This window comes from Oncorhynchus gorbuscha, linkage group LG24 (genome assembly GCF_021184085.1).
Source record: "Oncorhynchus gorbuscha isolate QuinsamMale2020 ecotype Even-year linkage group LG24, OgorEven_v1.0, whole genome shotgun sequence".
NCBI lineage: Eukaryota > Metazoa > Chordata > Actinopteri > Salmoniformes > Salmonidae > Oncorhynchus > Oncorhynchus gorbuscha.
Window position 1 is genome coordinate 11,355,104 of NC_060196.1, and position 24,532 is coordinate 11,379,635.

Genomic DNA, 24,532 nt, shown 5'->3' on the forward strand with positions numbered 1-24,532 from the left:
TCTTGTTCTTCATGGACTTTACAGTGTCCCAAAACTTTTTGGAGTTAGAGCTACAGGATGCAAATTTCTGTTTGAAAAAGCTAACCTTTGCTTTCCTGACTGAATGTGTGTATTGGTTCCTGACTTCCCTGAACAGTTGCATATCGCGGGGACTATTCGATGCTATTGCAGTCCACCACAGTATGTTTTTGTGCTGGTCAAGGGCAGTCAGGTCTGGAGTGAACCAAGGGCTATATCTGTTCTTAGTTCTACATTTTTTGAAAGGGGCATGCTAATTTAAGATGGTGAGGAAATTACTTTTAAAGAACGACCAGGCATCTTCGACTGACGGGATGAGGTCAATATCCTTCCAGAATACCTGGGCCAGGTCTATTAGAAAGGCCTGCTCGCAGAATTGTTTTAGGGAGCGTTTGACAGTGATGAGGTGTAGTCGTTTGACCGCGGACCCATAGCGGATGTAGGCAATGAGGCAGTGATCATTGAGATCCTGATTGAAAACAGCAGAGGTGTATTTGGAGGGCAAGTTGGTCAGGATATATATCTATGACGGTGCCCATGTTTATGGATTTAGGGTTGTACCTGGTGGATTCCTTGATAATTTGTGTGAGATTGAGGGCATCTAGCTTAGATTTTAGGACTGCTGGGGTGTTAAGCATAACCCAGTTTAGGTCACCTAACAGAACAAACTCTGAAGATGGATGGAGGGAAATCAATTCACATATGGTGTCCAGAGTACAGCTATCACACTGCTCAGGAAGGAGATGCGTTCTGTCTTCTAAAGATGAATGTACTTTGGTGCGAGAAGTGCAAATCCATCCCAGAACAACAGAAAAGGACTATGTGAAGATGCTGGAGGAAACAGGTACAAAAGTATCTGTATCCACAGTAAAACAAGTCCTATATCGACATAACCTGAAAGGCCGCTCAACAAGGAAGAAGCCACTGCTCCAAAACCGGCATAAAAAAGCCTGACTACGGTTTGCAACTGCACATGGGGACCAAGATTGTACTTTTTGGAGAAATGTCCTCTGGTCTGATGAAACAAATATAGAACTGTTTGGCCATAATGACCATCGTTATGTTTGGAGGAAAAAGGGTGAGGCTTTCAAGCCGAACCACACCATCCCAAACATGATGCACACTCGGGTGGCAGCATCATGTTGTGGGGGTGCTTTGGTGCAGGAGGGACTGGTGCACTTCACAAAATAGATGGCATTATGAGGGAGGAAAATTACGTGGATATATTGAAGCAACATCTCAAGACATCAGTCAGGAAGTTAAAGCTTGGTTGCAAATGGGTCTTCCAAATGGACAATGACCCCAAGCATACTTCCAAAGTTGTGGCAAAATTGAGGACAACAAAGTCAATGTATTGGAGTGGCCATCACAAAGCCCTGACCACAATCCTATAAAATTATATATAAAAATTATATATATAAAATTTGAGGGCAGAACTGAAAAAGCAAGTGCAAGCAAGGAGATCTACAAACCTGACTCAGTTACACAATTTCTTTACCATTTTTACTACGATTAAATGTCAGGAATTGTGAAAAACTGAGTTTGAATCTAGTGGGCTAAGGTGTATGTAAACTTCCGACTTCAACTGTATCACTCACTACACACTATTAATGGGCTATGGGCATTGTCTGAGACCTGGTTTAACAATAGGAGAGTGTGAAGAGCACAACGGCCAGGTTGTGTCTGTGTTGTCACAGGGTCCATGTTCCAGTTGATAGATCCTATAGAAGGCAGACTGACTGAATCGCAACTATAGGTGCAGGATGGAGCATCGCTAGCTGAGTCTGTGTCAGTTCTCTCTGGCCGCATACCAAATCTACACCGCACCCTGGTCTCAGCCAGTCTGTTGTCTTGGAGAGTAAGTTCAGTTGTTGTTTTGGGTTCGACTGTCTGTTTCTGGTTGTGGTTAACAGTGTTGTTCCCCAGCTCAGAGTTGAGGACACCGTCCCATCCACTGACCTCCACTATGTCACCCGTGGTCCTGACCTGCTTGGTGATGTTGTTCCCTGGGACATTGGCTGCACCATTCTGGGTCTGGGAATCCAAGATGGCCACCCAGTCTTCTCTGTTAGCTTCCAGCCAACAAACATGGCAGCGAGAACTCTACATATGGAGTTTTAGTCAATTAACTGGTCAAGTTCGTACATTATATATTTTTATATGTAATTGATTTCATTTTATGAATGAAGAAAAATATAAATAATAGCCAGGTGCATCACTATTCCCATTGAAGATATATTACTGCTTGTAGAAAATAAGTATTTATTCATTGCTCCCCATCTTTAGTCCACTCAACAGATCAATGCTCTCTGGTCTGTCTTATATTGTCTCCTCTTTGACTATCAGCAGATCAGGCTTCCCATCCTCCATGTCAACTGGCTGTAAGTGATACAGATTGAGAGGATGTTGAATCAAGACATCTGATATGAACACCCATCTATGGAGCATCTTCTGATTGGGCAATGGGGGATTGCTATGAGTACTTTGCAAACATGTTAGTTGATTTGTTACTTGACACTTCAATGGTTTGATCATTCAAAGGGCATGGTCCCACACTTTCAGGAGGAGGTGTAGTCTGGTTGTCCTCCATGACCATGGTCCCCTCAGGGTTCCCCAGACCTTCCTCACACCCCTCCTCCTACACCAGCAGCACCTCCAGACCCTCCTCCTCCTGGAAGAGACAGGTGATACATATTACACAGACATACACTCTCAGGTACATACTCACACACATACAGATAATAAATACACTTTCAACATGGAGTGTTTACACATCCCCACTACGTTTGAGACCTATACTGTAGTTACAGAATGATTTCATCATTGTTATTCCCATCATGGTGGACATAAATATGATGTGGGTACATCAGAGTTACTTGAAAATATTTGGTAGACTGGGCTCTGAAACCCTGGCGGGCAGCCAGACTAGGAGATGAACCATTTCAATTCCAAAGCCACAAGGCCAGGGAGATACAGGAGTCCCATCTCCCAAACAGCTGGAAAGGCAGATGAAGGCTGCAATTGATAACTGATGAAAATGCATACATTTGCATGCATACCTTTATTTAATTAGGCAAGTCAGTTAAGAACAAATTCTTATTTACAATGACGGTCTAGGAACAGTGGATTAACTGCCTTGTTCCGGGATTCAATCTTGCAACCGTTCGGTTACTAGTCCAACGCTCTAACCACTAGGCTACCTGCCGCCCTGTAAGTCACTCTGGATAAGAGTTCAAATCTAAATATGAGTCAGCTATGTCATCTTCAGACAAACCTGGCTAAACTATTTTTTACGTGTACAGTAGTGTGTGGTAGAGCAGGGATGCTAAACCGAAATTGTAGACAAACCAACAATACCGATCACTTATCGCAGGCATTTGGCTGATAGGCTACTTATTGTAATGAATGATATGCCTATGAAATGTGAAGATGAAATTAAATAAGTTTTCAAATGTGACTATGCATAGATAATAAACAGAGAGTAGCAGCAGCGTAAAAGTGGGTTCTGGGTAGCCCTCTGATTAGCTGTTCAGGAGTCATGGCTTGGGGGTAGAGGCTGTTGGTTAATGGGACAATTGATGGCTACAACCATTGAACTAGTAGTAGTAGTTTAAATTATATATTTTTTAACTGTTGTGCACATTGTTATAAACGTATTGTTCTATTTATAGTAATTGCATCAATTCAGGCAATTTATCAGGATATGGATTTTTGTCCATAATGCCCAACTCTGTGTGGGTAAGTTTAGGTATAAAGAACTATCGGGAGTATGCAGAATAGTGAGTTAAGATGTGATTTATACTAGAGAGTCTCAATGAAAGTCTTGTAAAAAAAAAAATGTTTTGTGTTTATTAAACATTTAAAAAAGTGTTAAATACACCATATGAAAACCACACATACACATGTCTCAACTAAAAATATGCCTGAACTTGATCAACTGCATTCACTTTCTCAGTACACAGTACAAACACAATATGCAACAGACTTTAGGCTCATACAGTATATGCCTTATGTCTTCCACAATGGAACTTGCACTTCAACACAGTTGTAGAAATTGACCCACTCTTGCTGTTTACTTTGTGCATCTACTTTCTCACTGAGTCTAATGCAGGTTTTGATCTAAACATCATAAGCTATTGAGCGGAATGGTTACTTTCTAAGTTATGGAGTAGAATGTTTTTTCTGCTGGTGTATCCTGAGGTAGCTCCTCTCTGAGAACCTCTTCCCGCAATGCATACAGGTGAAAGGCCTTTCTCACATGTGGACCTTCAGGTGCATCTTCAGCTGCTGCTGTTGGGAGAACCTCTTCTCACACTGGGGGCAGCTGTAGGGTTTCTCCCCTGTGTGGACCCTCTGGTGCCTCTTCAGGTCTCCAGCCTGGGCGAAGCGCATGTGACACTGGGTACAGCTGAAGGGTTTTTCCCCCGTGTGGACCCTCTGGTGCCTCTTCAAGTTGCCAGCCTCGGTGAAGCGCATGTGACACTTGGTACAGCTGAAGGGCTTCTCCCCTGTGTGGACCCTCTGGTGGATCTCCACCTTCTGGGGGCAGCTGAAGCCTTTGTTACAGAACATGCAGAGGAACCGTTTCTCTTTACTATTGCCTGATGTGACTCGCCCTCCCTGAGCCTGGGCTCTAGCCCTGTCGTTTGAGTTCAATTCCTGATCGAAAAGGATGCTTGTGTGTGAATCTGAAGGTCCCATCGATGTGGACAGTAGGTCACAATCCCTGAACGCGTGTAAAGGGGAGTGGGTCGCGACATTAACATTTGTCTCTATACTTTCCCTGTAATCTAAGAAATCTCTGCCCTGTGAGTGTCCATCTCCTAGGTGACTATCTGCATTCCATGTGGGAGGAATGTCGCCCTCCACTTTCACAGTTACTTCATCTACGACCAGATCCTCCCCTTTCTTATCTAGGCACCCTTCAGAGTATATACTACTACTGTACTGGATCCAGTCCCCTCTAGACAGATCAGTCTGTGTCTCTAAACCCAAGGATATGTTGCCAGGGTCCATCTCTGTAGTGTAAGAACAAGACAGATCATCACCACCAGTGTCTAACGTGTCACCATCTCCACGGGAATGACCCATCCTCTGGTTCTGGTGAAATACCGGTAAATACTCTGACCCAGGAGCAGGAGGACAGCCCAGTCTCCCCGGCCCCAATCTCTCTGGGTCTGATCTGCGGTCAGATCCTGGGTGTAAGAGCCTGTGTGTTACAAGTAAAATCTTGGTGTCAGTCTCTGACTTGAGGACAGTGTTCAGCGTTCCATTGACCTCCGTGATGCTGCGTCGGATCCTGGGCTGCGCTGGGGAGGTGGAGTGGTCCTCCGTGGCTATAGGGGGTTCTCCTGCCGCTCCAGTCTGGATGTCTCTGCTGTGCTGTGGGTCCTCCTCTCCTTCAGACCTCTCCTGCTTGACCCCAGGACCTGCAGTCTCTGCATCTGCTGGCTGACACAAGAAGAGGGGAGGTTATTTAACTGGTACATGAGATAATTGGATATCAACGTCATAGGGAAGTCTCACAATCTCCTCTATGGCAGATAAATAAGGATGTACATGAATATCTGAGGGGAGCCTTTCTGAAATAAACTGGCCACATTTGATGTAATACTATTACACTAACCTCTATACTGATAATGTGCTGGGTTGAGGTTCCACTCCCCTCATTAACAGGGATTGGTTGGTCATCTCTCCATGTATTGTGTCCCACTGGCTTCCTGTGACCTCCAGTGAGATGTCCTTCACCTGAGAAAATTATTGGGGGGGAAAGAGGTGGTTAGTTTAGATACTGTCAATGCTCAATGGTACATTTTACACTATTGACTGTTTTGACTGTCTAGAATTGGCAAGGATGTAAGGTAACACTTCTCATAACTTCTTGATATACTATTTATAGATTGATTGATTATGTTCCATGCATCACATTGTTTTAATTGAGTAAATAATTAGAAATACACTAAATCATGAATCTGGTTAAAATATGACATTGTGTGCAAGAAAGCTAAGCAATCTGGGGAATTATTGCATACTATCCAAAAACTGACCAAGACCCAATTCTGGTTAACCATTATGTGGTTAACCAACCTGGTATCAGAGCATTTTGTAATATTCTGTATGTAATTCTGAGACAATTCATTTATTATGACATGTTACGTTTTGTATGGTATGGTATGTATTCATTTGTGGCTGTCCATCAACCATTTCATATGACATTTTACAAATTACAATTTGTGTATTATACGTTACGAATTTGCTAAACTTACAGTATGTTACGAATTTGCTAAAATGTATTAAATGTTATGAATTCTATCTAGGTGCCTAACGTTAGCTAGGCTAGGGGTTAAGGTTGGAGTTAAGTTCAGGAGTTAGGTTAAAGGGGTAACTTAGGGGAAGGGTTAGCTAACATGCTAAGTAGTTGCAAAGTTGCTAAAAAGTAGTAAGTAGTTGAAAAGTTGCTAATTAGGTCAAATGCTAAAATTGTCCGTGAAGAAATTCAAACTCGCAACCTTTGGGTTTGCTAGACGTTTGCTTTATACGTCCCGACCATCTGTCTTATGTAACTATACCAAACATAACATTTCATACTAATTTTGAGTGTGTCGGATTTGCATTTACAATGTTACGTCTAGTCTATGAAACCAAGCTGGGATAATGCATCTCAAGTCACACATGCACGGAGGGGAACCGGTCGACAGACCCTGCAGCCTCTGCCTTCTGCTAAATATACCTCTTGCCATTCCTCTGTATCGGTCAAGGATCTTGACACTACTGGGACGACTGGCGAGGACGCGCTCTCTCGTTGTCCTCTCTGCGCGCTCCCGTGCCACCTTCATTTCCAGTAGCTGTAGTTTCCTCCGCAATGCCCGGTTTTCTTTCTGGCTTTGAGACATTTCCAAACTAAACACTGCATAGTCGTCGTCTACGAGTTTACAGATCTCTGCCACGGCTGCATTCGCTAGCACCTCCATGATGGAGGCCATTTGAGTGTGAAAAACCACACCGTTAAAATTAGCCATTGTTAACAGCTAGCTAGCGAAGAGTTAACGTTAACTAGACAACATACATCTATCAACCAAGTTCTGTCTCCGAATTAAACACTCCTGGGGTAAGTATGTGATGCTGTGAAGGTAGTCATATTTTGAGTTCCAGGATGTTAATAAACGTCTAAATAACAACAATAAAAACGCTAACGTGTATATTTGTCTTGGTCATTATTTACTTCCGTTTAATTCTTATTTGGTGGGGTTTTAGGGTGGACTACATCCAGACAAAAAAGGTGTATTGCCGCCTACTACTGGATTGGGGGGAAAATTGGAGAAAAAAATCTACAAATCTTTCAAACTGACTTGCCTAGTTAAAAAAAGGTTATATTAAATACATTTTAAAAATCGTGTGGGTGTATACCAATCTCAACCACGAAAAAAAGAATACAAAACAAAACAGTAAGCCTCAGTTATTCAAAATACAGACTACTGCTCAAGCCAGTACTCTGCGCAGAATAGGCGAAATTGCCACGGGGGATGAGGGGGACGTGTCCCTCCCGTTATTCAGAATCGGTTTATTTCCAAACATCTTATTCATCCATTTTGTTTTTGTTTTTAAGCATTAGATGACCTGGTGTTATGGTGCATTGATTAGTTAGACAGTTTAAAGTCGTTATTTTGGTGTTTTTTTGCCCAAAGTTTACCTTTAAAGTAAGGGCCAGATCGACATTTACTGGAGGGAGGGGTGGTCCAAAATAGGGGAGGGTTGTGTTTATTTTATTTTATTGGGCACAGGGGAGGGTAGTGCGTTTTCCCCCCTGGTTTACATTTACTCTTCTGATCGTATTTTCCCTATACAAATGGCTTGAATTACTTTTGATATAATTCTAATAATTTTATAAACGTTTGTGAGGGTTTGGTATGGTGGCTATTATTAAGCTTTAGCTACGGCAGGCCTATGATATGAAGGCAATGCGCCCCGGCATTCCAACTGACTCCGACAGTTGAACTTTAGGTGAGGTAGACTATTTCAGGCCTACCATACTCCTATAACTTAATATAATCCTGATCTTCATAAAAAGTATTTGGATCGAAAATGAACAAATTACCCTCCTTCTGTACGTGTGTATAGCAGTATAGCATGTGTATAGCAGTATGCCACCGGCATATCTCTATATCTCTTGGATTAGACATAAGCTTCTCTTCCTTTATATATATATATATATATACACAGTGCCTTGCCAAAGTATTCAGCCCCCTTGAACTTTGCGACCTTTTGCCACATTTCAGGCTTCAAACATAAAGATATAAAACTGTATTTTTTGTGAAGAATCAACAACAAGTGGGACACAATCATGAAGTGGAACGACATTTATTGGATATTTCAAACTTTTTTAACAAATCAAAAACTGAAAAATTGGGCGTGCAAAATTATTCAGCCCCTTTACTTTCAGTGCAGCAAACTCTCTCCAGAAGTTCAGTGAGGATCTCTGAATGATCCAATGTTGACCTAAATGACTAATGATGATAAATACAATCCACCTGTGTGTAATCAAGTCTCCGTATAAATGCACCTGCACTGTGATAGTCTCAGAGGTCCGTTAAAATCGCAGAGAGCATCATGAAGAACAAGGAACACACCAGGCAGGTCCGAGATACTGTTGTGAAGAAGTTTAAAGCCGGATTTGGATACAAAAATATTTCCCAAGCTTTAAACATCCCAAGGAGCACTGTGCAAGCGATAATATTGAAATGGAAGGAGTATCAGACCACTGCAAATCTACCAAGACCTGGCCGTCCCTCTAAACTTTCAGCACATACAAGGAGAAGACTGATCAGAGATGCAGCCAAGAGGCCCATGATCACTCTGCATGAACTGCAGAGATCTACAGCTGAGGTGGGAGACTCTGTCCATAGGACAACAATCAGTCGTATATTGCACAAATCTGGCCTTTATGGAAGAGTGGCAAGAAGAAAGCCATTTCTTAAAGATTTCCATAAAAAGTGTTGTTTAAAAAGTTTGCCACAAGCCACCTGGGAGACACACCAAACATGTGGAAGAAGGTTCTCTGGTCAGATGAAACCAAAATTGAACTTTTTGGCAACAATGCAAAATGTTATGTTTGGTGTAAAAGCAACACAGCTCATCACCCTGAACACACCATCCCCACTGTCAAACATGGTGGTGGCAGCATCATGGTTTGGGCCTGCTTCTTCAGCAGGGACAGGGAAGATGGTTAAAATTGATGGGAAGATGGATGAAGCCAAATACAGGACCATTCTGGAAGAAAACCTGATGGAGTCTGCAAAAGACCTGAGACTGGGACGGAGATTTGTCTTCCAACAAGACAATGATCCAAAACATAAAGCAAAATCTACAATGGAATGGTTCAAAAATAAACATATCCAGGTGTTAGAATGGCCAAGTCAAAGTCCAGACCTGAATCCAATCGAGAATCTGTGGAAAGAACTGAAAACTGCTGTTCACAACTGCTCTCCATCCAACCTCACTGAGCTCGAGCTGTTTTGCAAGGAGCAATGGGAAAAAATTTCAGTCTCTCGATGCGCCAAACTGATAGACATACCCCAAGCGACTTACAGCTGTAATCGCAGCAAAAGGTGGCGCTACAAAGTATTAACTTAAGGGGGCTGAATCATTTTGCACTCCCAATTTTTCAGTTTTTGATTCGTTAAAATAGTTTGAAATATCCAATAAATGTCGTTCCACTTCATGATTGTGTCCCACTTGTTGTTGATTCTTCACAAAAAAATACAGTTTTATCTTTATGTTTGAAGCCTGAAATGTGGCAAAATGTCGCAAAGTTTAAGGGGGCCGAATACTTTCGCAAGGCACTGTGTATATATATATATATAAAGGAAGATATGTATGTATATATATACAGTTGAAGTCAGAATTTTACATACACCTTAGCCAAATACATTTAAACTAATTTTTTCACAATTCCGGAAATTTTATCCTAGTAAAAATTCCCCGTCTTAGGTCAATTAGGATCACCACTTTATTTTAAGTATGTGAAATGTCAGAATAATAGTAGAGAACGATTTCTTTCAGCTTTTCTTTCATCACATTCCCAGTGGTCAAACATTTTGAGTAGCCTTCCACAAGCTTCCCTCAATAAATTGGGTGAATTTTGGCCCATTCCTCCTGACAGAGCTGGTGTAACTGAGTCAGGTTTGTAGGCCTCCTTGCTCGCACACGCTTTTTCCCACAAATGTTCTATAGGCTTGAGGTCAGAGCTTTGTGATTGCCACTCCAATACCTTGACTTTATTGTCCTTAAGCCCCCCCCTCTCTCCTGTTCTTGTCTCCAATAGGGATCCTTATCTCTCCCATGTGGTCATTCTCTCTTTCTCCCCTTACCCATCTGTCTATCGCCTCCTTTGAATTTCATGCTGTCACAGTTACCAGCCCTTTCAAGCTTAACATCCTTATCATTTATCGCCCTCCAGGTCCCCTCGGAGAGTTCATCAATGAGCTTGATGCCTTGATAAGCTCCTTTCCTGAGGACGGCTCACCTCTCACAGTTCTGGGCGACTTTAACCTCCCCACGTCTACCTTTGACTCATTCCTCTCTGCCTCCTTCTTTCCACTCCTCTCCTCTTTTGACCTCACCCTCTCACCTTCCCCCCCTACTCACAAGGCAGGCAATACGCTCGACCTCATCTTTACTAGATGCTGTTCTTCCACTAACCTCATTGCAACTCCCCTCCAAGTCTCCGACCACTACCTTGTATCCTTTTCCCTCTCGCTCTCATCCAACACTTCCCACACTGCCCCTACTCGGATGGTATCGCGCCGTCCCAACCTTCGCTCTCTCTCCCCCCGCTACTCTCTCCTCTTCCATCCTATCATCTCTTCCCTCTGCTCAAACCTTCTCCAACCTATCTCCTGATTCTGCCTCCTCAACCCTCCTCTCCTCCCTTTCTGCATCCTTTGACTCTCTATGTCCCCTATCTTCCAGGCCGGCTCGGTCCTCCCCTCCCGCTCCGTGGCTTGACGACTCAATGCGAGCTCACAGAACAGGGCTCCGGAAGGCCGAGCGGAAAGAGGAAAACTCGCCTCCCTGCGGACCTGGCATCCTTTCACTCCCTCCTCTCTACATTTTCCTCCTCTGTCTCTGCTGCTAAAGCCACTTTCTACCACTCTAAATTCCAAGCATCTGCCTCTAACCCTAGGAAGCTCTTTGCCACATTCTCCTCCCTCCTGAATCCTCCTCCCCCCCCTCCTCCCTCTCTGCAGATGACTTCGTCAACCATTTTGAAAAGAAGATCGACGACATCCGATCCTCGTTTGCTAAGTCAAACAACACCGCTGGTTCTGCTCACACTGCCCTACCCTGTGCTCTGACCTCTTTCTCCCTCTCTCTCCAGATGAAATCTCGCGTCTTGTGACGGCCGGCCGCCCAACAACCTGCCCGCTCGACCCTATCCCCTCCTCTCTTCTCCAGACCATTTCCGGAGACCTTCTCCCTTACCTCACTCGCTCATCAACTTATCCCTGACCGCTGGCTACGTCCCTTCCGTCTTCAAGAGAGCGAGAGTTGCACCCTTCTGAAAAAACCTACACTCGATCCCTCCGATGTCAACAACTACAGACCAGTATCCCTTCTTTCTTTTCTCTCCAAAACTCTTGAACGTGCCGTCCTTGGTCAGCTCTCCCGCTATCTCTCTCAGAATGACCTTCTGATCCAAATCAGTCAGGTTTCAAGACTAGTCATTCAACTGAGACTGCTCTTCTCTGTATCACGGAGGCGCTCCGCACCGCTAAAGCTAACTCTCTCTCCTCTGCTCTCATCCTTCTAGACCTATCGGCTGCCTTCGATACTGTGAACCATCAGATCCTCCTCTCCACCCTCTCCGAGTTGGGCATCTCCGGCGCGGCCCACGCTTGGATTGCGTCCTACCTGACAGGTCGCTCCTACCAGGTGGCGTGGCGAGAATCTGTCTCCTCACCACGCGCTCTCACCACTGGTGTCCCCAGGGCTCTGTTCTAGGCCCTCTCCTATTCTCGCTATACACCAAGTCACTTGGCTCTGTCATAACCTCACATGGTCTCTCCTATCATTGCTATGCAGACGACGACACACAATTAATCTTCTCCTTTCCCCCTTCTGATGACCAGGTGGCGAATCGCATCTCTGCATGTCTGGCAGACATATCAGTGTGGATGACGGATCACCACCTCAAGCTGAACTTCGGCAAGACGGAGCTGCTCTTCCTCCCGGGAAGGACTGCCCGTTCCATGATCTCGCCATCACGGTTGACAACTCCATTGTGTCCTCCTCCCAGAGCGCTAAGAACCTTGGCGTGATCCTGGACAACAAACTGTCGTTCTCAACTAACATCAAGGCGGTGGCCCGTTCCTGTAGGTTCATGCTCTACAACATCCGCAGAGTACGACCCTGCCTCACACAGGAAGCGGCGCAGGTCCTAATCCAGGCACTTGTCATCTCCCGTCTGGATTACTGCAACTCGCTGTTGGCTGGGCTCCCTGCCTGTGCCATTAAACCCCTACAACTCATCCAGAACGCCGCAGCCCGTCTAGTGTTCAACCTTCCCAAGTTCTCTCTCACGTCACCCCGCTCCTCCGCTCTCTCCACTGGCTTCCAGTTGAAGCTCGCATCCGCTACAAGACCATGGTGCTTGCCTACGGAGCTGTGAGGGGAACGGCACCTCAGTACCTCCAGGCTCTGATCAGGCCCTACACCCAAATAAGGGCACTGCGTTCATCCACCTCTGGCCTGCTCGCCTCCCTACCACTGAGGAAGTACAGTTCCCGCTCAGCTCAGTCAAAACTGTTCGCTGCTCTGGCTCCCCAATGGTGGAACAAACTCCTCACGACGCCAGGACAGCGGAGTCAATCACCACCTTCCGGAGACACCTGAAACCCCACCTCTTTAAGGAATACCTAGGATAGGATAAAGTAATCCTTCTCACCCCCTCCCCCCCCTTAAAATATTTAGATGCACTATTGTAAAGTGGTTGTTCCACTGGATGTCATAAGGTGAATGCACCAATTTGTAACTTGGGGTCATTGTCCATTTGGAAGACCCACTTGCGACCAAGCTTTAACTTCCTGACTGATGTCTTGAGATGTTGCTTCAATATATCCACGTAATTTTCCTCCCTCATAATGCCATATATTCTGTGACGCACCCCCACAACATGATGCTGCCACCCCCGTGCTTCACGGTTGGGATGGTATTCTTCAGCTTGCAAGCCTCCCCCTTTTCCTCCAAACCATAATGGTCATTACTGACAAACAGTTATATTTTTGTGTCATCAGACCAGAGGACATTTCTCCAAAAAGTACAATCTTTGTCCCCATGTGCAGTTGCAAACCATAGTCTGGCTTTTTTATGGCGGTTTTGGAACAGTGGCTTCTTCCTTGCTGAGCGGCCTTTCAGGTTATGTCGATATAGGACATTTTACTGTGGATATAGATACTTTTGTACCCGTTTCCTCCAGGATCTTCACATGATCCTTTGCTGCTGTTCTGGGATTGATTTGCACTTTTCGCACCAAAGTACGTTAATCTCTAGGAGACAGAACCCGTCTCCTTCCTAAGCGGCTGCGTGGTCCCATGATGTTTATACTTTCGTACTATTGTTTGTGCAGATGAACGTGGTACCTTCAAGCATTTGGAAATTGCTCCCAAGGATGAACCAGACTTGTTGAGGTCTGCTGATTTCTTTTGAATTTCTCATGATGTCAAGCAAAGAGGCACTGAGTTTGAAGGTAGGCCTTGAAATATATCCACAGGTACACCTCCATCAATTAGCCTATCAGAAGCTTCTAAAGCCATGACATCATTTTCTGGAATTTTCCAAGCTGTTTAAAGGTGTATATAAACTTCTGAACCACTGGAATTGTGATACAGTGAATTATAAGTGAAATAATCTGTCTGTAAACAATTGTTGGAAAAATTATTTGTGTCATGCACAAAGTAGATGACCTAACTGACTTGCCAAAACTATAGTTTGTTAACAAGAAATTTGTGGAGTGGTTGAAAAATGAGTTTTTATGACTCCAACCTAAGTGTATGTAAACTTCCGACTTCAAATGTATATATATATAGAACAAATATATAAACACATGTATAGTGTTGGTTTCATGAGCTGAAATAAAAGTTCCATTGGCACAAAAAGGTTTTTTTTGCACAAATTTATTTATTGAGCATTACTCCTTTGCTAAGATAATCCATGCACCTGACAGGTGTGGTATATCAATCAAGAAGCTGATTAAACAGCATGATCATTACCTTATGCTGGGGACAATAAAAAGCCACTCTAAAATGTCCAGTTTGTCACACAACACAATGCCACAGATGTCTAAAGTGTTGAGGGAGCATACAATTGGCATGCTGACTGCAGTGCACATACTTTTGGTCATGTAGTGGAAGTATTTATGTAGAAAATAGCGACCACAATGGAAATAGGGCCAGACTTTATTGTGCAATCCTGGTCACTTTAAAAATCATCTTGTATTTTTTTAACTGACAAATAAAATCGATCAATCCAAACTGTGCAGTGGCCAATTGATTAATGGAAAGAGACATTGGTTACAAAACACCAAACAGTTTTATGAGATTCAGAGATTTTCAAGCCAAGCCTTCGATACTGGCCTACAAGGTAGGGAGGGATGTATTTTCTGTTTGTCGAGATTGACATAGTCTATTTATTGTGGTGTTGAAAACGCAACCCATGATATTTTAGTGCCTGAAATAGGTATGCTTTGTTTATTGGTTGTGTGGTGCATTGGCACAGAAACATGTTCATGGAAAATTTGTTGTATATATTCTTTATTCAATTATAAAAATGGCATCACAATATTGAAAATCAGATTTCCCCTAGCTGATTATTGACATATAATTACAGTATGAGTGACTCATTAAAAAGTAGCTTTTCTTTGTTGGAATGGTGTGGGCATACCCTAACAACAGACACAGCCTCGATTCGAATCCAGGCTGTATCACAAACGGCCGTGATTGGGAGTCCCATAGGGACAATTGGTCCAGCGTCATCCGGGTTTGGCCGGGGTAGGCCTTCATTGTAAATAAGAATTTGTTCTTAACTGACTTGCCAAGTTAAATAAATAAAATTAAAAAATGGTGTGGGTGTATACCAATCATGAAAAATATTCATCAATTTTTTTTAAATTCTGGGGGTTTGGAGGGGCCTTCCACTTATACTGTATTTTCAAGAATATCAGCTAAATAATGGTTCCCAGATATCCCCTGTGTACATCTCAAGCCACACTGCTATGATTTCTCCCCGTTGTGGACACTCCTATGTCTGATGAGGTTACTCAGGAAGGAGAAGCTCTTGTAACATAGTTTGCACTTGAAGGGCCTCTCCTTGGTGTGAACAGTCTGGTGCTCCTTCACATAGTTTGCTTTAGCAAAGCGCTTCCCACACGTGGGGCAGGTGTACGGCTTGTCATCGTCCGTCCTAATGCTCAGTCTCCCACGTTGTGACCCAATGCCACCAGAGGAGGTAGAAGCAGGAGCCACCACTCTCAGGTGGTTAGTCTTTGAGCTCCCTCCTTGAGCCATTGTTTGGGTGTTGTTGGGATTATGTGCTGTGCTACAGGCTAGGTCCTTCTTGTGGTAAATGCCCATCCTGAACCTGTCTGTATTGGTGGGGTAACCATGAGGTAACTGAGGAAAGCTAGACCCAGGTCCAAGCTTTCTATGGACCCAGTCACCAGGCATTAGACAAGACCCTGAAGGAGAAGACAGACCTGCTGATAGACTACCACCAGGGGGGTCTCCCACCACTCTCGGTGAAGGCTGAAGCCCAGGAAGACCTGCTCTGTTCATCATGGATACTGTGGTGTTTGTATCATAAGAACAGGAGGGTCTATCTTTATCAGCCCCAGGCCCTGCTACATCCCTGCACTGAGACTGTGAAGAGAAGGGTCTGGGCTGCAGACTGGATCCCTGACTGGAGCCTCTGTCTCTCTGATGACCACCAGGACCGAGGTTGTTCAGTCCACCTGTCCACTGGTTGTGTTCTGTGTGGCGGTGGAGTCTCTGTCCCTCGTGGTTGGGTCCCGTTTCCGACTCAGGAAGGAAGAGCGACAGCTCCTGATCCAGAGTTCTGATCCGGGGCCAGGGTTTGTGATCAGCCACCTCAGAGGTCCAGTCTCTCCCGCAAGCAACACCGGATATCAGCAGGTCTTCATGGACTGCAGACTGCAAACACAAATACAACAGAAAAGCTTAAAGGTTTAAATAATACATTATTTCCTGTACACACAGAAACATGACATTATAAAATGTTTACCATAGTCAAGCCCATCTCTAACACTGTGATTTAAGTACCTAACAATATGGAGCCATTGGAGTTTATTATAAAATATGGCCATGTGTGTTGATTCAAGAATGAAATATAATGTTTTGGTTTGACTGAGATAAGGGAAACACAGTCCCAGAATTTATATTTTGTTTTGTCAGTCAGAACAGAGTCAATTTTGTATTTAATTTCAACATGGTTTCAAATGGTCATACACTTACATAAAGAACTGAAGTAGGGGAGAGTGTTTGTTTCTAAGAAACCATACACAAAATGAATCACGTGACCAAATATTTAGGAAGAGGTCATCATTTCATGGTCCATGCTCTCTGATATCCCTTGGAAGTCCCAAATCTGACGTTACCCAATTGAAGTTGAAATTTAAAATGGGTGAGGTTAGGGTTTAGGCTAGGGAATTCCAAAGGATTCCGGATAGCACTAACCATTATTTCATGGAGTCTGTGAAGGAAGATAACACATTGAAAAAGTGGTAAGAAAGCTAGCAAATTTTTGTTTGTTTTAATTGTTGTTGCAGTTTTCATGACGCGTGTATCTAAACCAAAGTAGATTGTTTTATACATCATTTGGGGTCTCTATAAGCTTCAACATGATGCCCTAAACATGGCATGAAAGTTAATCCTTGGAGCTATTTGGGCTAATATAGTAAAAATCTATGCCTTGGGGTAAGTTGAGCCAATGGCCATGGGGTAAGTTGAGCCATTGGCCTTGGGGTAAGTTGAGCCAAATGCCATGGGGTAAGTTGAGCCAATGGCCATGGGGTAAGTTGAGCCAATGGCCTTGGGGTAAGTTGAGCCAATGGCCATGGGGTAACTTGAGCCAATGGCCTTGGGGTAAGTTGAGCCAATGGCCTTGGGGTAAGTTGAGCCAATGGCCTTGGGGTAAGTTGAGCCAATGGCCTTGGGGTAAGTTGAGCCAATGGCCATTGAGCCAATGGCCTTGGGGTAAGTTGAGCCAATGGCCTTGGGGTAAGTTGAGCCAATGGCCTTGGGGTAAGTTGAGCCAATGGCCATGGGGTAAGTTGAGCCAATGGCCACCATACCCCATACAAATGATGATTACATTTAGTCAGTTTTATGCACAGTATTTTTGCAATGTGCAATGCATATAAACTCAAGATTTTTGTTTTTATTGTTACAGAGCAGACATCATCATGCCCTGTATGTACAAACGGAAAACAAGCAGGGGTCTAAACCCCAAGGACGTGAGAGAAGGGAATAAGTCCATTGGAGCGGCAGCAAGAGATGAACAAATAGACTGAATGACACCGAAGAGGTACATTGACAAAACAAATAACAACAAACATGGACCTGTGTGAAAGAGAGGATATGAGTAGCAGAGGCACCAATGTCTTATCTGATGACACGGAGTCTGAGCTTGCTAAACATATCAACATATCAAGAAACTTGCGGACCGGTTTCATGGGCATAGTAGGCTCAAATGCAGAGAACATGCCTACAAACTGGCACACCGAAACAACATCCCTGTCCAAGACAACTGGTCAAGAAATGGAAGGATAAGTGATATCGAACAGACAGATCTACTGTATACATTTAAGATGTACAATATACCAACCCCATTCCGTTAATTAGAACTTTGACGACCACCACCATCACCCACTGTCACAGGAAACTATCACCCACTTACCCAAAGGCAGTTCAACTTACCCTGTCCCAATGCTCAACTTACCACATACCTGAGGGAAGTTGTGCCAAGAGACCACTTTTTTTTGGGGACAAGCTATGTTTTCAAAACTGTAATGTTTACATGAATTCTGATTATTTCCAGGGATACAGAACATCCTGAAATATATGTAGATATTTTTGTTAGAAAGAATACTACATTTCCCTTGACGTAGTAATGCTGATTGTAAAAAATGGCCCAGAATACCCCACTCTCCCCTACTTTTATTGCACAAAACAATACCTGTGACTAGAATAACTTTTCTCACTATGGTAACACTTTCCATTTTCTGTAAATCTGGTACCCTCGCTCTGATAAAATTAATGTTAGAACACTTTGGAAAAGGTTCAACATTACACACATCTTCACTACTCCATGTCAAGTAAACATGAATTAAGGCAATATCATTTCCTTATTTTAAAACACTACCATCAAACAACAGGTCAGGGTTGCCACCTTTCATCAGTTAAGCATTTTTAAAGACACACCAACCATCTACATATCATCTACTCTGTCCAATCATACAATACATCCAAAATCAACATAATTAACTACAAACCAACAAGTACTACATAGAAAGATGTGGATTGTGGTGTGAGAGGATGACAGAGGCTCGTCTAGTAGGAGACTGTTGCTGATTACTGCCCAGGTGTGGTGGCCTCCAGGCACTTACTGCTGCCGATGCATCACCCAGATGGGGGCTACACATTCGGTGGTGGATGTTTCAGCCTACCTACAGAGGAGGAAGGGGAGCTGTGAACTGCAGAGACAGATGTGCCTGATAAAGCTCCGGGCCTGTCTGACTGATGTGTCTCCCTCCCTGGCTGTACCATTGACGCTGCCTCCAATCAAGCTACACCTTTACTGAACTGCATCATCATATAGCTGTGGAAGACCCTCTCCCATGAACTGCCAGCTCCCTTGTTTTTAAAAAGTAACAGATTCTGTATGAAAAGCTCTATATACAGTTGAAGTCGGAAGTTTACATACACTTAGGTTGGAGTCATTAACATTTGTTTTCAACCACTCCACACATTTCTTGTTAACAAACTATAGTTTTGGCAAGTCGGTTAGGACATCTACTTTGTGCATGATAAGTCATTTTTCCAAAAATTGTTTATAGACATATTATTTCCCCTATCATTCACTGTATCACAATTCCAGAAGTTGACATACACTGTGTTGACTGTGCCTTTAAATAGTCTGGTTCATCCTTGGGAGCAATTTCCAAATGGCTGAAGGTACCACGTTCATCTGTACAAACAATAGTACGCAAGTATAAACACCATGGGACCACACAGTGATCAAATTGTCCCTAGAATTTCTAAGCAAACAGCTGGAGGCAGGGCTTTCTCCTATAGAGCTCCATTTTTATGGAACGGTCTGCCTACCCATGTCAGAGACGCAAACTCGGTCTCAACCTTTAAGTCTTTACTGAAGACTCATCTCTTCAGTGGGTCATATGATTGAGTGTAGTCTGGCCCAGGAGTGGGAAGGTGAACGGAAAGGCTCTGGAGCAACGAACCGCCCTTGCTGTCTCTGCCTGGCCGGTTCCCCTTTTTCCACTGGGATTCTCTGCCTCTAACCCTGTTACGGGGGCTGAGTCACTGGCTTGCTGGGGCTCTCCGTGCCGTCCCTGGGGGGGGATGCGTCACCTGGGTGGGTTGATTCACTGTTGTGGTCGGCCTGTCTGGGTTCCCCCACCCCTTGGGTTGTACCGTGTCGGAGATCTTTGTGGGCTATACTCGGCCTTGTCTCAGGATGGTAAGTTGGTGGTTGAAGATTTCCCTCTAGTGGTGTGGGGGCTGTGCTTTGGCAAAGTGGGTGGGGTTATATCCTTCCTGTTTGGCCCTGTCCGGGGGTGTCCTCGGATGGGGCCACAGTGTCTCCTGACCCCTCCTGTCTCAGCCTCCAGTATTTATGCTGCAGTAGTTTATGTGTCGGGGGCTAGGGTCAGTTTGTTTATCTGGAGTACTTCTCCTGTCCTATTCGGTGTCCTGTGTAAATCTAAGTGTGCGTTCTCTAATTCTCTCCTCTCTTTCTTTCTCTCTCTCGGAGGACCTGAGCCCTAGAACCATGCCCCAGGACTACCTGACATGATGACTCCTTGCTGTCCCCAGTCCACCTGGCCATGCTGCTGCTCCAGTTTCAACTGGCCTGGGCCCTAGGACCATGTCCCAGGACTACCTGACATGAGGACTCCTTGCTGTCCCCAGTCCACCTGGCCATGCTCCTGCTCCAGTTTCAACTGACCTGAGCCCTAGGACCGTGCCCCAGGACTACCTGACATGATGGCTCCTTGCTGTCCCCAGTCCATCTGACTGTGCTGCTGCTCCAGTTTCAACTGTTCTGCCTTATTATTATTTGACCATGCTGGTCATTTATGAACATTTGAACATCTTGGTCATGTTCTGTTATAATCTCTACCCGGCACAGCCAGAAGAGGACTGGCCACCCCACATAGCCCGGTTCCTCTCTAGGTTTCTTCCTAGGTTTTGGCCTTTCTAGGGAGTTTTTCCTAGCCACCGTGCTTTTACACCTGCATTGTTTGCTGTTTGGGGTTTTAGGCTGGGTTTCTGTACAGCACTTTGAGATATCAGCTGATGTACGAAGGGCTATATAAATAAATTTGATTTGATTTGATTTGATACTGCTCAGGAAGGAGATGTGTTCTGTCTCCTAGAGATGAACGTACATGGTGAGAAAGGTGCGAATCAATCCCAGAACAACAGCAAAGGACCTTGTGAAGATGCTGGAGTAAACAGGCACAAAATTATGTATATCCACAGTAAAACGAGATCTATATCGATAAAACCTAAAAGGCCGCTCAGCAAGGAATAAGCCACTGCTCCAAAACCGCCATAAAAAAGCCAGACTACGATTTGCAACTGCACATGGGGACAAAGATCATACTTTTTGGAGAAATGGCCTCTGGTCTGATGAAACAAAAATAGAACTGTTTTGCCATAATGACCATAGTTATGTTTGGAGGAGAAAGGGGTAGGCTTGCACGTCGAAGAACACCATCCCAACCGTGAAGCACGGAGATGGCAGCATCATGTTGTGGGGGTGCTTTGCTGCAGGAGGGACTGGTGCAATTCACAAAATAGATGGCATTATGAAGATTTTTTAAATTTGACCTCTATTTAACTAGGCAAGTCAGTTAAGAACAAATTCTTATTTTCAATGACGGCCTAGGAAGAGTGGGTTAACTGCTTGTTTCGGGGCAGAACGACAGACCTTGTCAGCTCAGGGATATGAACTTGCAACCTTTCGGTTACTAGTCCAACGCTCTAACCACTAGGCTACCCTGGTGCCCCTAAATGAAAATTATGTGAATGAAAATTATGTGGATATATTGAAGCAACATCTCAAGACATCAGTCAGGAAGTTAAAGCTTGGTCACAAATGGGTCTTACAAATGCACAATGACCCCAAGCATACTTCCAAAGTTGTGGCAAAATGGCTTAAGGACAACAAAGTCAAGGTATTGGAGTGGCCATCACAAAGCCCTGACCTAAATCCCATAGAAAATGTGTGGTATTGGAGGTATTGGTATTGAAAAAGCGTGTGCGAGCAAGGAGGCCTACAAACCTGACTCAGTTACACCAGCTCAGTCAGGAGGAATGGGCCAAAATTCACCCAACTTATTGTGGGAAGCTTGTGGAAGGCTACCCGAGACGTTTGATCCAAGTTAAACAATTTAAAGGCAATCCTACCAAATACTAAAAGCTGAAATTAATCATTCTCTCCACTATTATTCTGACATTTCACATTCTTAAAATAAAGTGGTGATCCTAACTGCCCTAAGACAGGAATTTCTTACTAGGATTAAATGTCAGGAATTGTGAAAAACTGAGTTTAAATGTATTTGGCTAAGGTGTATGTAAACTTCCGACTTCAACTGTAAATAAATATATTATTATTATTATTATTATTACTATTCATGGGCCGTGTGCATTTTTTGCTGGTCTATGGTGAGGTAGCTCCCCTCTGAGAAATTCTTCCCAGTAGTGTGTACAAGTGAACAGCCTTTCTCCCGTGTGGACTTTCAGGTGTATCTTCAGATGGTGCTGGTGGGAGAACCTCTTCTCACACTGGGAGCAGCTGTAGGATTTCTCTCCCCGTGTGGACTCTCTGGTGCCACTTCAGGCTGGACAAATGGGAGAAACTGGCCCGGTAAAGATGGCAGTCAAACTATTTCTCCCATGTGCATCCTCTGGTGGATCTCCACCTGTTGGGCAAACGGAACTTTCCCACAAAACGAACACAGGAAGCGCTTCTCTTTGCCACTAGATCTACTGATGGCGTTACTACTACTGTCATTTGTCAATGGGCTTGTGTAGCCATTTAGTGTTGAGGCACTGGCATTGTCTAAGGTCTGGTTTAACATAAGGGGAGTGTGAGGAGGATGAAGGCCAGGGAGTGTCTGTGTTGTCGCAGGGTCCATGTTCCAATTGATAGATAATATATAATATATAATAATAATATATGCCATTTAGCAGACGCTTTTATCCAAAGCGACTTACAGTCATGTGTGCATACATTCTACGTATGGGTGGTCCCGGGGATCGAACCCACTACCCTGGCGTTACAAGCGCCATGCTCTACCAACTGAGCTACACAGGACCACACAGATCCTATAGAAGGCAGGCTGAAGGCAGCACCTGTTAGGGGGTTAACCTGAGGCGCCTTCAGTCTCTCTGAATCACAACTATAGAAGCAGGACAGCGCATTTCTAGCCCAGTCTGTGTCTGTTCTCTTTCATTGCATATGGACACCTCCCTGTCCTAGCAGACTAAATCTACACCTCACCCTGGTCTCAGCTTGTCTGTTGTCATGGAGACTAAGTTCAGTTGTTGTTTTGTGTTCGTCAGTCTGTTTCTGGTTGTGGTTAACAGTGTTGTTCCCCAGCCCAGAGATGAGGACGCTGTCCCATCCACTGACCTCCACTATGTCGCTACTGGTCCTGGCCTGCTCAGTGATGTCGTCCCCCCGGGCCCTTGGCTGCACCGGTCTGGGTCTGGGAATTCAAGACGGCTCCCCAGTCTCCTCTGTTTGCCTCCAGCCAATCACCTACAGGAAGAGGTTACAAAATAGACTTTACAAACATGGCAGAGAAAACTGCACATGTGAAGTTTTTTTTTGTTAATTACCATGTCAAGTTCATACATTATAATGTGTGTTTTTGTATGTAAACATAAGTTGTATTGATTTCATTTTATGAATGAGGAAAAAAAAGAAAAGAAAAAATAGCCAGGTGCATCACTATTCCCATTGAAGATTATTACTGTATGTAGGCTATATGTATTTCTCTCTTACCTTGCTCCCCCCATCTTTAGTCCACTCAGCAGATCAATGCTCTCTGGTCCATCTTCTATTGTCTCCTCTTTGACTATCAGCAGATCAGGCTTCCCATCCTCCATGTCTACTGACTGTAAGAGATACAGAGCGAGAGGATGTTGGATCAAGACATCTGATATGAGCACCCTGCTATGGAGCATCTTCTGGTGGTCAATGAGGGATTGCTATGAGTATAGTCTCGCATTGCCATAAGTTCAAAATCACATCGTTGTCACGCCTCCCTTGAAGGTCTGGATAAGTTTTGTATTACAAAAATGGTTTGAATGGGCCACTTGCTCCCAGGGTCAAGATTCTGATTGGATGTTACAGTTTAAGAACCCTCGCCCAAAGCCCTGTTGAATGGGTGCTGTGTGTTGGGGTAGTGATAATGGAATTTATATGTTTAAATGAATGATTAGAATATTCCACCCTGAAACCATATAATTGTATGAAATTGATTATAGTCAGTAAAATTATAATTAATGATGTGTGTAGTTTTAGTCAGAATTAGGGTAAAACAATATATCTGTACAATATATTGTTTATAGTATCTTAAACACAGACTGTCTGAGCAAAATTCAGTGCCAACCTGGCTAGGCTGGGAGATTGGGAGAGGGCAGGGAGTGCTTCTCACGGTCTCCCTAATCTTGGAGGAGGTACAGGTGCATCAAAGCTGGGACCGAGAGACTGAAAAACAGCTTCTATCTCAAAGACATCAGACTGTTAAACAGCCACCACTAACATTGAGTGGCTGCTGCCAACACACTGACACTGACACAACTCCAGCCACTTTAATAATGGGAATTGATGGGAAATGATGTAAATATATCACTATCCACTTTAAACAATGCTACCTTATATAATGTTACTTACCCTACATTATTCATCTCATATGCATACGTATATACTGTACTCTATATCATCGACTGCATCCTTATGTAATACATGTATCACTGGCCAATTTAACTATGCCACTTTGTTTACATACTCATCTCATATGTATATACTGTACTCGATACCATCTACTGTATCTTGCCTATGCTGCTCTGCACCATCACTCATTCATATATCCTTATGTACATATTCTTTATCCCCTTACACTGTGTATAAGACAGTAGTTTTGGAATTGTTAGTTAGATTACTTGTTGGTTATTACTGCATTGTCGGA

The 24,532-nt window shown here is 43.9% G+C and overlaps 4 protein-coding genes across 4 annotated transcripts in view; all 4 read right to left on the reverse strand.

Moving 5' to 3' along the window:
• The window catches only part of LOC124012438 (zinc finger protein 606-like), a 1,040,669-nt gene that overhangs the window by 799,933 nt on the left and 216,204 nt on the right, over positions 1-24,532 (reverse strand). The window lies entirely within an intron of this gene.
• LOC124012437 overlaps positions 1-24,532 on the reverse strand; it is a 971,157-nt gene that overhangs the window by 763,757 nt on the left and 182,868 nt on the right. The window lies entirely within an intron of this gene.
• Positions 3,847-7,292, reverse strand: LOC124012467 (zinc finger protein 34-like). Its single transcript, XM_046326107.1, has 3 exons — positions 6,749-7,292; positions 5,645-5,766; positions 3,847-5,469 (listed from the first exon to the last, which is right to left on the reverse strand). Exons 1-3 carry the CDS (start codon positions 7,035-7,037, stop codon positions 4,273-4,275), a joined length of 1,608 nt encoding a protein of 535 aa, XP_046182063.1. The 5' UTR covers positions 7,038-7,292; the 3' UTR covers positions 3,847-4,272.
• LOC124012474 (zinc finger protein 329-like) overlaps positions 16,206-24,532 on the reverse strand; it is a 34,955-nt gene continuing 26,628 nt past the window's right edge. The window contains exons 5-7 of the mRNA XM_046326121.1: positions 23,344-23,456; positions 22,969-23,097; positions 16,206-16,220 (exon numbers count right to left, since the gene is read on the reverse strand). Of these exons, the coding sequence (XP_046182077.1) occupies positions 23,094-23,097; positions 23,344-23,456 (117 nt within the window). The 3' untranslated portion in view covers positions 16,206-16,220; positions 22,969-23,093. The remainder of the gene's footprint in view (positions 16,221-22,968; positions 23,098-23,343; positions 23,457-24,532) is intronic.

Coding starts and splice junctions, on each gene's coding strand:
- LOC124012467 (XM_046326107.1), bottom strand. CDS start 7,037: ATGGCTAATTTTAACGGTGTGGTTTTTCACACTCAAATGGCCTCCATC. Junction 5,767..6,748: donor ATACAGAGGAATGGCAAGAG/GTATATTTAGCA, acceptor TAATTTTCTCAG/GTGAAGGACATCTCACTGGA. Junction 5,470..5,644: donor AGCACATTATCAGTATAGAG/GTTAGTGTAATA, acceptor TTCTTGTGTCAG/CCAGCAGATGCAGAGACTGC.